Genomic DNA, 14,010 nt, shown 5'->3' on the forward strand with positions numbered 1-14,010 from the left:
TTCATTATGCATTTGATAATGATGTGTTATGTTCGTTTGTATGTATATTTTGTTTGTTTGTTTAGTCTGTTAATCGTTTCTATAATTTTTTCTATTACTTCTTTGATTGATATTCTAACATTTTTAAAACGTATTATCATTAGATTAAACCCTCCCATGGGCGAGGGCTGGATGTAAAAAAGCACCTGTTTGCTTGTGCCATTACCCTCGTAAATAAAGAATTTGTCCTCTCTCCCTCTCTCTCTCTCTCTCTCTCTCTCTCTCTCTCTCTCTCTCTCTCTCTCTCTCGCTCTCTCTCTTTTGCTTATTTGAATATGTTGGAGATTCTGATGGCAGGCAACTGCTGAGAAAAATCTTGAAAACAAAATACGTATATATTACAGAGTCTGAACCTGTAGCACTAAAAATCTAAATACCAATTGAACCATTTGTTGTTTTTGTAACAGGAAAACCCAGAAGAGGTGATCAAGGAATTGATTCTCAAGGAAACCAAGACAGACAAGCTGGATGAGAGGATTCGTATCCAGGTTCACACTTACGCAGAGACACAGCAAAAGACACACACGCACACGCACACACACTCCCTCTCTCCTCTCTCTCTCTTTCTCTTTCTCTCTCTCTCTCTCTCTCTCTCTCTCTCTCTCTCTCTCTCTCTCTCTCTCTCTCTCTCTCTTTAAGTCAAGTGTAGCTTATTCTGGCAGCGTCCTGTGGAATTCTCTCCCAAAATTTGTGAAAGTCCCAATGAGTCTCAATACTTTCAAAAAACACCTTTCATTGTATTTAATGTCAAATTAACTGAATAATTCGTTTTAGATTTATTTTCATATTTGTGACCGGTTCTCACAAAATGATAGATAAGTCGCTGGCGGCCAGCTGCTCAGTGAACAGAAAAAGGTAGTGAGGGTCAATATGGTTGAAATTCACTTGTTTGCTGTTTTGGAGAGGATTTTTTTTTTACCTGATATTGGCTGCATTTACTCAAAATCATCCTAAAAATGTAATAAACTTGATTTTATTGATACCTACTATCGATCCGAAGCGTCCCTTTCTTGTAAACAAAGGGCACACAAGGCCACATTGTCAAACTGATTATTTGCAGAAGGCCCGTTTATTGTACATCGTTGGAAAGGTCAAGGACTACATTTGGTTCTGGTGCATCAAGACTTTCATAGAAACCCAATCATAACGGTTGTAACGGCCAACAAAACATTTCTTTCTGGTCTCATTTTTATGCTTTTCGTTTTGTTTTAATACTATTTTTCATCATTTCATTAGCTACGAAGCATGTCTTACCTAGGTTGGTAGGGAAACATACCTGTTTCCAGTGTGACAACTTCAACAGTGATTTTCTTAAAATAGCCGATATGCTGGTTATTAACTTTAACCTAATGTAACAACGTCTTTTTTTTGTTACCACTAACTTGGAACTTACATCATCTTAAAGGCTGCCCTTTTCGTAGCGTTCATTAATTAATTCCTATTGTTTACATGTGCCAATAATGTTATAAAACTGTACCTAAGGGGATATAATAACGATTAGCTGTAGCTTTCGAACACAGAAAAAATTATTTCAGTATTGCAAAGTGGTTTTGATAGTGTCGAATGTAAACAAAACAGTCTCAAAGTGAAAGTGGATGTTTCCCGGAAATTGCGAAGTTAACAAGAATACAGAAAAGCGCGCTTTCCTGCTTAGCACAATACGCTACCGCGCTAATCTGGCGTGTCAATATCACTACGTTTTGCACGTGGAAGGTGAGCGATTTCCTTCACGCGGGGATTGGCGACGCTGTACTGTCTGTGTTGACGGTCTAAAAATAGCCCAAGTCCTGGAGAACATAGCAATAAAGAATTAATTATTTCTCGTAATTGGTAAGGACTTCAAAGCTAAAACTTTGCAGGAAGCTTAATTTATACATCCCCGCAACGATGGGAAAAGCCCTGGAAGTAATTAAATAGGACAATGTCAGCCTTTAAAGAGGGATTTCTGTACTTTCTTAGCATAATTATACATATTACATGTTAAAAATCAACTCATCTATTATTTTGTTAGAACGGGTCACATTTGTCCAAAGCATCAGTGTTTCATTTTATAACAACTCCAAGTTTTGATGCTTTCTGCTTTTTTCTCTCTTCTACGTTAATGGCCGTGTAAATATGTGATAAGAGTAGTCCCTCTCTAGGCGAGGGCTGGTTGAAAAAAGATCGCTTGTAATGCTTATGCCACAACTCTCGAAAATAAATTTTTATTTGATTTGATTAAATATGATTTGATCTCTCTCTCTCTCTCTCTCTCTCTCTCTCTCTCTCTCTCTCTCTCTCTCTCTCTCTCTCTCTCTCTCTCTCTCTCTCTCTCTCTCTCTCTCTCTCTCTCTACCTGTAAATATCAAGTCATGTCTGTCATTATCTTCTTTTAAAAAGACAGCTCCGAAAGCACCTCTCTAACGATTAAGTCGGTGTACAGTGTGTGCGAGTGTTTGTGCGGATGCGTGAAAGAGAGAGTGTATAGTATGCTTCCATTAACAAGCACACTATTATAGTAGGGACTAGCTGTAACAAAGGACCATATGGACCTAATGCTATTATTCCTCAGTAATAAAGTTTTCGAGTTGGAGTTCTCTCTCTCTCTCTCTCTCTCTCTCTCTCTCTCTCTCTCTCTCTCTCTCTCTCTCTCTCTCTATCTCTCTCTCACCCTTAATAACCACTATTTACAAAAACCCAATGTGAATAACGTAGACAGACTTTGCCCTTTGTGCTCAGATGATACACTGGAGACGGAAGTACATTTTTTACTTGTTTGTCCCGCATATACTGAGATCAGAGTTGAATTAATAGCTTCAAAGTATTATCGGAACCCATCCATGTTTAGAATGTGCCAATTACTATCCTCAACAAATGGCCAAGTGGTAAGACAATTAGCAACGTATATTTACAAAGCACTACGATTTCGCACTGATTCTCTGGAAAATTCACAGTTGCAAGATGCAGGTCCATAGGCCGAATGTTGCTTTTTCTGCTTATTTTAAACATTGTTCGCTTGTATTATGTGTCACCAGTCTTGTTATGGGCCGGAGGCCTAACAAATAACATTTCCGACTCTCTCTCTCTCTCTCTCTCTCTCTCTCTCTCGCTCTCTCTCTCTCTCTCCCTCTCCCTCTCCCCCTCTCTCTCTCTCTCTCTCTCTCTCTCTCTCTCTACACACCTCAAGCAAACAGGCACCCGGGGGCTCGATGGGCTTGATGGTAGGATTCTTAAATTGTCAGCCCCCGTAATTTCTGAAACACTTACCTACATTTACAATCTCTGTTTAGACAAAAAATATTTTCCAGTCGCCCTGAAACAGGCTAAAGTCATTCCTCTGTTTAAATCAGGTGACAAAAGAGACCCCTCAAATTATAGGCCAATTTCCATTTTGTCTGTGTTATCAAAACCACTGGAAAAGCATATCAACAAACACATCCTAACACATTTCAACCAAAACAACTTATTCCATCCTAAACAATCAGGATTTAGAGCTAAGCATTCCTGCCACACTGCCTTAATCTCTCTTGTTGATCAGTGGTTGGACAAAATAAACGATAATGAATTCTGTGGTGCCATTTTCGTAGACTTTGCAAAAGCCTTTGACGTAATTGATCACACATTATTGCTTAGAAAATTCGGTTTGTATGGCGTCGGATATGATACTATCAATCTTGTTAGTTCATTCCTCTCTGACAGACAACAGACAGTTCTTACAAACACTAGAGCATCGAGCATGCAAGCTGTAGATTACGGTGTACCACAAGGATCGGTATTAGGACCTCTGCTCTTCTCAATATATGTTAATGACCTCCCCCTTTATATTCAACATTTATGTGAACTTTTTGCAGATGATACCACAATTCACTCCAGTAACAAAAATTTAACTCGCTTATCAGAATCCCTCCAAGGAAGTCTAAACCAGCTGACAGAATGGACTGACCTAAATCACATGTCTCTTAACCCAAAGAAAACCAAATATATGATAATTACAACTAGACAAAAACGACAGAATTTTACCTCAACTGGTCCCGATTTAATGATTGACGGCAATATAGTGGAAAAAGTCGACCATCACAAAGTTCTAGGTGTCCACATCGATAACAACCTGTCTTGGTCAACTCACATTGAACAACTTAGTAAATTAGTGTCAAAGAAAGTGTACCTCTTATCTAGAATTAAACACTTCCTTAATTGTCAAGCCAGGAAGTTATTTTTCACTGCTCATATTCAGTCTCTTATTGATTACGCATCCACTCTATGGGACTCTGCAAGTGATAATTCCCTAAAGCTACTCAGCAGATTACACAAAAGAGCGCTAAAAGTAGTATTACTCAAACAGACTACTCTCACCGACTCAGACTACATCAACATAGGGGTCCTACCTCTGAAGTCAAGAATGAATTACAACAAAGGAATAATGATGCATAAAATTATGACAGAAAATGCACCCGAAACCATTTGCTCAAAGTTCTCTTTGAAGAATTCGCACCACTTTATAAAACTAAACACTCCTCTTCCTAGGATAGACCTATTTAAATCAAGTCTTGTTTATTCAGGAAGCAGCCTCTGGAACGCTCTTCCGGACGCCCTGCGGCAATCCACCAACACAGATTCTTTTAGAACCAAATATTCTTTCCATTTAATGAACTCTATGAACAAATAAACTTGATTGGTATGTTTTCTTTGTATACAGTTGTTCATTATCGGAATTATGGTTTATTGTGACAAAATCACGAAGATTTGGCTCTGTAATACATTGTTTTGCTGAGCTAATGTATTGTTGGGTTACTTTCCGTTTATCTTCATTGCTTTACACCCAATTTTGAACACTACCTTATGATCTACAATGCTTCTACATAATGCGCTTCATGTACATAAACTTATATGTTCTACCATTAATGTTTTTATGTAACCTTTTTTTTCCCTAGTCATAGTTATAGTAAAATAGTTTAGTCCCTCTTTAGGGCGAGGGCCAGATGCAAAAAAGCATATCTATGCTTATTCTTGTCACCCTCGAAAAATAAAGATTTGTCATTGTCATTGTCATTGTCATTGTCTCTCTCTCTCTCTCTCTATTTCTCTCTCACCCTTAAATAACCACTATTTACAGTACAAACCCAATGTGAATAACGTAGACAGACTTTGCACTTTGTGCTCAGAAGATACACTGGAGACGGAAGTACATTTTTTACTTGTTTGTCCCGCATATACTGAGATCAGAGTTGAATTAATAGCCTCAAAGTATTATCGGAACCCATCCATGTTTAGAATGTGCCAATTACTATCCTCAACAAATGGCCAAGTGGTAAGACAATTAGCAACGTATATTTACAAAGCACTATGATTTCGCACTGATTCTCTGAAAAATGCCCAGTTGCAAGATGCAGGTCCATAATGTTGCTTTTTGTGCTTATTTTAAACATTGTTCGCTTGTATTATGTGTCACCAGTCTTGTTATGGGCCGGAGGCCTAACAAATAAAATTTCCGACTCTCTCTCTCTCTCTCTCTCTCTCTCTCTCTCTCTCTCTCTCTCACTCTCTCACTCTCTCTCCCTCTCCCTCTCTCTCTCTCTCTCTCTCTCTCTCTCTCTCTCTCTCTCTCTCTCTCTCTCTCTCTCCTTAAATAACCACTATTTACAGTATAAACCCAATGTGAATAACGTAGACAGACTTTGTCCTTTGTGCTCAGATGATACACTGGAGACGGAAGTACATTTTTTTACTTGTTTGTCCCGCATTATACTGAGATCAGAGTTGAATTAATAGCTTCAAAGTATTATCGGAACCCATCCATGTTTAGAATGTGCCAATTACTATCCTCAACAAATGGCCAAGTGGTAAGACAATCAGCAACGTATATTTACAAAGCACTACGATTTCGCACTTATTCTCTGGAAAATGCACAGTTGCAAGATGCAGGTCCATAGGCCGAATGTTGCTTTTTCTGCTTATTTTAAACATTGTTCGCTTGTATTATGTGTCACCAGTCTTGTTATGGGCCGGAGGCCTAACAAATAAAATTCTGACTCTCTCTCTCTCTCTCTCTCTCTCTCTCTCTCTCTCTCTCTCTCTCTCTCTCTCTCTCTCTCTCTCTCTCTCTCTCTCTCTGTATTCGAACATTTCAGTAAGAGTAATACATATAACTCTTCGCCCTTATATTTTCATTTCAATTATTTACGAGTCACTTTGTGTGCTCCTTGTTTTCCTGTTTTAGGTTTCTAAACTGGACTACGGCAACAATGCCAAGAACCCGGTGAACAACGTGCGATTCTTCAAAAAGAACGATCAAAATAAGGCTGTGGAATTCAAGGCAGTTGAGGTTAGTTTATTGTGTGCTTTTCTGCACTAAAGGAGAGATGATGGCGAGATGCATGAACAGTACCCGACCAAAGACCACCCGCGCGCACTGTTAGGATGATTTGTTTGTCCATTTCAAACTATTTTGACAAGGTAAAAGGTATCTTTGAAAGACACACACTTTCGTGCAGAATATTTTACTGACTGTCACTATAACAACAATTAAAACAAAACTAGTCGTTCTACCAGTAAAATGACCTGCACGAAACAGTTTTTCTTTTTCAAATATCTTTCTGATTCGTATTTTACAACAGCTCGACAACGACCAATATGGCAATAAAAGTTGTTTGTGGGTATGGCGCGTTCCTTTATCCTGGTACCATAAATGATATACTGTCAAACATGCCATCTCATCACACACACACGCACACACACACACACGCACGCACGCACGCACACGGCACACCATGCACGCACGCACACACACACACACACACACACACACACACACACACACACATGTAGACACAGAGGCGGTTCACATACAGGTACGTACACGCACTCACTCACACACATAATCATAAAGAAAAACAGTTATAGTATAATTATGTCCAAGGGAAAGGCTGATCTAAACTCCATGTAAAGGCCTGCACTGTTGTGTAGGTTTAGATTCTTGTTTACGCCACACTCTGTTACTGACAAAACCTAATCTGAACGTGTCTGACATCAGTCTTGTCACATCCATAGCTTGCTGTTCCAGAGAGTGTGTATTTTGTCCTTTTTTACAGGTGTCCTTTCTAGTGCCTCAGCTTTGCTTCATGGAGCATCTGGTGCGCGTTTTCTTCAAAACGGGGGCTGATGATATTAAGTCTGACGAAAAAAAGCTGATTGCGAAACTTCAGACGGTTTGCCAAGAATGGTGTGCCCAGGAATTGAAAAAGAGAACTGAAGGTCAGTAGGTTTAACTCTTTCAGTATTTACACATTGACATCAAAATCAGTTCACCATACTTGATCTTCAAATAATTTTTTTTAAAGACACGCACAATTCACTTCAGTAAGTACCATCCACTACAGACTTCAGTTCAGTGTTGTAAATGCAATTTATTTTCTTTGTTTGGTGTAATTTCCACCCAAGCCCTTATTGCAAGCTATTTCAAATAAGAATTATTCATGCGATGTTTTGCGTTTGGAACCGCGTTCTGGTAAGAAGTATTGCATTCACTCCTTGTGTCTCAATTCTGACTTCGTTGCATTTATGTGGAAACAAGTGAATGAAAACAAGTTAATATCACTGTTCATTGGCTCTGTCGACCCCCGTTTTAAGCCGCTTGCTTCCCTTTATATAATAAACCGTCTATATGATCTATAGATCGTCGTCCTCCCGAACCATATCCTTTGTATTTCGTCAAGAATTTAGAATTCTGGGTAAGGAAATCCCTTCATGCAATGTCGTCAGCGCCTGTTGGCGGTTGTTTAATGCATTTTGGAGCCCGACAACAACATAATGTCGCTGACGCTTGAAATTAACGCTACTTGATATTGCTTTCCAAACTTATACGAAGTCAGTTATCAACTTAACTTGCCTCGAACAGTGAGATAAAGAGAACAGTACACAAATTCGAACGTAGAGACTCGGGAACTCGAGTCGAGTCAATACTGATCCCCATGCTCGAGAACTCAAGTGTAATATTTGATTTTAAAATCTCCCTTGCCAACCGTGCGGCAGAAAAGCTCAGTTGGTAAAGCGCCCGATCGCTCTTCCTGACATCGGTGGTCACGGTTTCGATCCTCTTCTAAGTAATCATTTTTTAACTCTTTGTTTTTAATTTTCTGAACTCGTCATTCCTTTATTGTATTTATTTTATTCATTCCAAACGTTTTGGTTGATCTAAGGAATCGAAATAATCAAACGGTTGCATAATTATTTGGTACTTCCAGCAGACAATTTCCCAGAATTACCCAATTAAATTTTGTTAGTAACATCGGCTTGTGTAAAATGCCCTATTGGTATCACCGCGACTACATGTAACGATGAGATCAAGAAAACGTACAAAACACAAATACGAACGGAGAAACTCGGAAACCGAAGAGTCAACACGTGCTCAAGAAACCACGTGTTATGTATGTTTGAAGTTTAAATTCTTATTTTCAGACCTGGAAGAAAGCCCACCCCCTGTCCCGGTGGATTTGGGTTCAAACTTCATAAAAGGCAAGAATTTTTAAAAACTTTGTTCTCACTTTTTCTCTTCTTTTCCGAACTCTTTGTGCTTGTATTTTATTCATTTTGATTTATTCCAAAGGTTTTGAGTCGGGTATTGAAAATCGAATATAGTGCGTATGTGCCCTTGAACAACTTTCCCAGAATCCCGTATTCTATTTTTAGTACAGGATACCCCCAAGAAAAGGTCAACGGGTATATGTATCACCGCGTGTCAACTGATAGTAATAGTAGTTGAGCACTTACAGTTTTATCCACTTCTGGTGGATATCATACTCGTGTAGTAAAGAGATACGTATAGATTTTAAGTATGTTTCTATTTTTGGTTTTGCTTTTGCTTTACATTAATGTGTAACACTTTAGTTATATGCAAGCCCTCGGAGTGCATTTTAATTGCAACACGGTACAGACATCATGCAATGCTTCCTTCACATGTTTCACATATTACGACAATTAGCTATGAGTAACAATTCACTGAAACTCAGACACATTTAGCTGATTTGTGTTGTATACCTGCGATCTCATCCCTTTCAGAATTAGAATGATCATGTAAGAAAGTAAATTGAGGTTTTATAAGAGCTATTTATGATGATGATGATGATAATGATGATGATGATGATGATGATGATGATGATGATGATGATGATGATGATGATGACGACGCCGATGACGTTGACGATAATATGATGATGATTATTGAAATAGAAGCTGACCGCTTTCGTGATACCCGAGTTTTCACCGACATTGTGAAGGAGAAATGCTTTCAAATTGCAGATCACGCCACAAAATTCGGGGAAGAGGCCTATCTCACATTCAGCCCCACTTTTCACAAACTCAAAGAAATGTGAAGGTCATCGTCAGCGATCTTGTCGCACCATATCAAGAATTCGGCAGCAGCATATCAAGTGTTGTCAATCATTCATGGATGTGCTGATCTAATAGCGATGACAAAACTGCACTTATGGGTTTTCGGTTTTTAACTTCATTTTGATTGCATATGAAATCTAGTACTCTAATTTGTATCACTTGATCGTTTTCGACTTTTTGTGTGTGAAATTCACCAGCTTAACATTATCTGTTCGCTTTTTAATTATACTTATTCAAAAATTTTAACTTATTCAAACTGTGTATCAATGTAACCTTTTTGATTTTGTTGATGAAAGGCACCGTATTGAAATTATTTGTTCGCTTTTTAATTATACTTAAATAAAAATTAAAAAACCCACTGCTTACTTATTTTATGTTCAACCAGTGCAGAGGTTCCAGATTTTGGCCACAATTTTTCTGTGGGCAAAAAGTCTTTATTCGATAGGTGTGGGTTTTCACTGGTGGCTCATTGATTCGACAAAGTCTGGCGGCGGAATGAAGTTCAGGGGTGGATGTTGCAGTGAGTGCTGGGACGGGGCGGCGTGGGAGCATACTGGGAGAAGGAACAAGCGTCGGGACAAGCAAAAAGAGGATGAAACACACAAAAACAAATAAAATAGATACATAAAGAAGAGAGAGAAGAAAAAAAAAGAGAGAAGAATAAAGTAGACGAAAGAAGATTAAAAAGAAAAAAGAAAAAAAAAGATAAGTGTGTGTTTTACAGTCGACATTTCTTCACGGTTATGAAATATGATTACTCTGATTCCGACAGTGTAACCCTTTCTTTGCATGGTTGTCTAGCTATTTCAGGCTCTTCATATACAGAGCCACAATATCAACAACAATTGGGTGAAAAACGTATTTGCTGTATGTCATTGTTAAATGTAAAAGGGGAGATTTAATTAAATATGCCTGTACTCTTGCTCGATTTTTGAATTTTGGAAGAAATGAATGTTATTTTTCCAAAAACGAAAAGAAAAAGATCGCTAGGTGTTTTCGAAAAATATTGCACTTTTCCCCCTGTCGATCGATTACTCTTTGTAGGCTGGTCAACTATTGCAAGCCTGATTTTATCAAAATAGAATATTTCCTGCGAACAGCGACTAAAAACACCAACCTACGTAACATACATAAAGCCACATGCAAAGCGAGAAAACTGATGATTTGATAACGGAACTTATACACCTATCCCCATTGGTACATTTTTACGGATAATTCCTTCTTTTATTAGTACAATATCTAGTTTTAAATGATCAGATATATTTCAGAAATCTAAATTAAAATCTGCAAGTAGTTTTTGGTGAACAAAAATTACCTTTGTGAGATTGCATAGAAGACTGAGATTGTGGAAAAAAAAGCCACTCTTCGTCCTTTTTTTCTACTTTTTTTTTTTATTTTTATAAATAGCAGACTAGCAGACTCGGCATCAGCCGTGACTTGTTCATGCTGACACATAATCACTATAGCAATTGAAATATTGTTTGCTTGTACTTCATGCGAATTCCACAACTTCATTGATATGCACATGTTGTTATGTGATCATACTTGAACGCAGATATTTGTAACCTGTTCTGTGATCCTGATTTGTTTTGTTATTTGACGCTATTTTTTATGGGATGGCTTGTTTTGTGGAACTCTTTTTAAAACCCCAATGTTATGTTTTTGTTTTACTTTTGTGATATATAAGTTGTCAAAAAATAAGCTTACGTTGTGATAGTTTTCGAGCATACATATTTTGAAATGTGTTTATCATTTGGTGACAGTTTTCATGTTTGCCAATTGGTGGTTCTCTTTAAAATATTTTTTCGTGTGAAGTGTCTGTGATTTTGCAAATTTTACTTATTTGGTGAAATATATTTTTGTTTACTGAATGTGATATTTTTTCTGATCCAATTGTCGCTGTGGTTCTTCATATACCTGTTGTAATTTACATCTGATATCCACTTCGCACATATCCAAGTTCTTGCACGCGCTATCTTTTCTCAAATCTATTTTCATTGACGCTGGTTGGTCTTGAGATTAAACGTTTTGCACTCTTTGAAACTAATCTTCGATTATGTTTGGCCAAACCAATGCGCGTCGTTTGGTGCTAGTTTCTGGGGAACTGCACAACGCTTGCCTCTTTTTACGCTTTCTTATCTTTAATAGAAGTGCAATAAATGTCCGATACGACTATCTTTGCGTTATATTTTGTGTCTGTAATAGACGACACGGGTCGACATGATTTGAGAGAGAGAGAGAGAGAGAGAGAGAGAGAGAGAGAGAGAGAGAGAGAGAGAGAGAGAGAGCGTGTGTGTGAGTGTGTGTGTGTGTGTGTGTGTGTGTGTGTGTGTGTGTGTGTGTGTGGACATCATCAGGGCGCGTATGCAAGACGATGCGACTGCATGTCCTACGACAAGCGCCCCGAAGTTTGATAGCTCTCTGTCCGGCAACTTTTGTCGTACTGCCGAATTCACAGGCATCGGGCAGCCTCCCCGATAGCTAGCGGGGGGATTCCCTTGTTTACGGTCGCTCTGCGCGTGCGCCTGACGCAGCAGCTCTGTCAAGGCCCCGCGTGCTGTGACTGGGTGACCGTGGCTGGCTCACCCCAAATCGGCGCCACGCAAACATCTTGATGTGCACCAGACGCGTGAAACCGCAACGCGAGTATCACTTGCGAGACAAGAGGCTAGGCCCCCATTCTGTTCGCAAACTGAATGTTGTCAGTTATCACATCCGTTAACAATCAACTGCAAAATATCGTGCATGCGGAACTGTATGAATTTGTGCATGTATCCCGTCCCAAAAAATCGTACGTCTTCCTGTATTAATTTTCTTCTTTCCCGGTAACGCTGCAAACTGATGGCCGCAATCTTGAAATCAAAGTTATCGTAACGACAACAGTGCTTATCGGTAGGGATAGGCACCTCTAACTATATCGTAGGACAGTGCCAACGATAGGCGCTATCGGTTCTTCGTGAATTCCACGACAGGGGGTTATCAGAAGTTTCCTGTTTCTCTTACCGACAAAACCACTGTCGGATTCTTCCTGAATATGGGCCCAGGACACATAACCGCATGAAATAAAATGAGTAAACCTTGTTTTGTTAGTACAGTATACAATTTTCCGACTTGTAAGAGGGCAGTTACGACAACTCTAGGGCAGTTAAGATTACGCGACCTTTGCGTAAATGATGTCCCGTGCTTGATGTGCTTACCACTGGCGAACAATACCGACTGTCACGCACACATACTGTACATTGTACTACGCCACAGGAAACATTGAGTTGCTTTACTGGTTACATTGTGCATACTAATTCACACACACACACACACCGCACACACACACACACACACCGCACACTCACACACACACACACACACACACGGCACACACACACACACACACACACACACACACACACACACACAAAGAGTTAGGCTGAGAGAGAGACAGAGACAGCGGTAGAGAGACATAGCACAGTCTTGAAAACAAATGCAGATGACTGCGGAACAAAAATGATATTAAGTAATCACGAGAAACGTTTTGCAAATAATAAACATATGTTCTATTTTGTCTTGAATATGATACAGTACTAACTACACGTAGAAGCGCAACGCTCAGGATCACATCCTCTCCTCATTCCCTGATAAGTCACTGAATGCTGACGCAAAATATTTTGAGAAGAACTATTTTCGAAAGAAAAAACAATACAAAAAGCGCCAGCGACTAACGGATATGAGACCCATGTGATCGCGCGCAGCCTTGGGGATCTTCTTCAGCTGACCTTCAACGTCCTTCCGGATGACATCCATCGTCGCTCTGTGAGAGTAGCGCTTGACCGGCTGGCCTTCGCAGTTCACCAGGAACTTTTCTTAGTTCCACCCTACGTCAGAGCGCATGACGGGACGCCACGTGATGGGCGGAGGTCACGTGACATCACCATGTTGTCGTCGATTGCCTGACTGAGGCAGCCGGAAGCGGAGAAACTCGTAGACGGGGCTGGCTTTACTTCCGTTGACGTCACACTTGACATAGAGCTTGAAACGGGGTTCAAACTTGCCGCCTGGGCGTACGTGGTGCAGTATGAGGGGGATCTCATCGCCGTTGAAGGGTTCGAGACCCTCGAACTGGTTGCAGGGGAATATTAGGACGCACAGACCCCGGGCTTCCAAGGCCGTTGCCAACTCGTTCAGCTTGGAAGGACAGAAAGAGAAAAACATTGTGTTCCTCATCTCATTTATTTGTTTAAGTGTTAGACAACATTGGACTAAAGGACTCGTCAGGCACGCAACTGTCACGCTTCAGTTCAACGGCTTCCATTTCCTGTACAGACAAAACAAGCACAGACATGTCGTGAATGTTATGTGGGAACATGGGATACCTTTCTCGCTCATTCACTCTGTTAAGCCATCTGTAAGTCAATCAATCAATCAATCAATCAATCAACTTTGGGGGGGGGGGGGGGGGGGGGTTGGTACATGTCGCATCCTGTACCTCAGGCTCAGACTCGGATTGTTAATACAATGTACTTCGCTAAATCCAAATGTCTGAATGCGCAGAATTACAGAGTAAGCAACCAATCAACCAACTTCTCAACCAGCCAACAAAACCAATACAAAATT

General features: G+C 39.8%; 2 protein-coding genes across 2 annotated transcripts in view; both read left to right on the forward strand.

Annotated features, from left to right (window-relative positions):
* Positions 1-8,589, forward strand: part of LOC138965530 (deoxynucleoside triphosphate triphosphohydrolase SAMHD1-like) — a 36,206-nt gene extending 27,617 nt beyond the window's left edge. Inside the window, exons 11-14 of the mRNA XM_070337742.1 lie at positions 447-527; positions 6,236-6,340; positions 7,107-7,269; positions 8,473-8,589. Coding sequence (XP_070193843.1) covers positions 447-527; positions 6,236-6,340; positions 7,107-7,269; positions 8,473-8,543 — 420 coding nt within the window. The 3' untranslated portion in view covers positions 8,544-8,589. The remainder of the gene's footprint in view (positions 1-446; positions 528-6,235; positions 6,341-7,106; positions 7,270-8,472) is intronic.
* The window catches only part of LOC138962256 (deoxynucleoside triphosphate triphosphohydrolase SAMHD1-like), a 285,667-nt gene that overhangs the window by 149,773 nt on the left and 121,884 nt on the right, over positions 1-14,010 (forward strand). The window lies entirely within an intron of this gene.

The sequence above is a fragment of the Littorina saxatilis genome, linkage group LG1 (genome assembly GCF_037325665.1).
Source record: "Littorina saxatilis isolate snail1 linkage group LG1, US_GU_Lsax_2.0, whole genome shotgun sequence".
NCBI classification, from domain to species: domain Eukaryota; kingdom Metazoa; phylum Mollusca; class Gastropoda; order Littorinimorpha; family Littorinidae; genus Littorina; species Littorina saxatilis.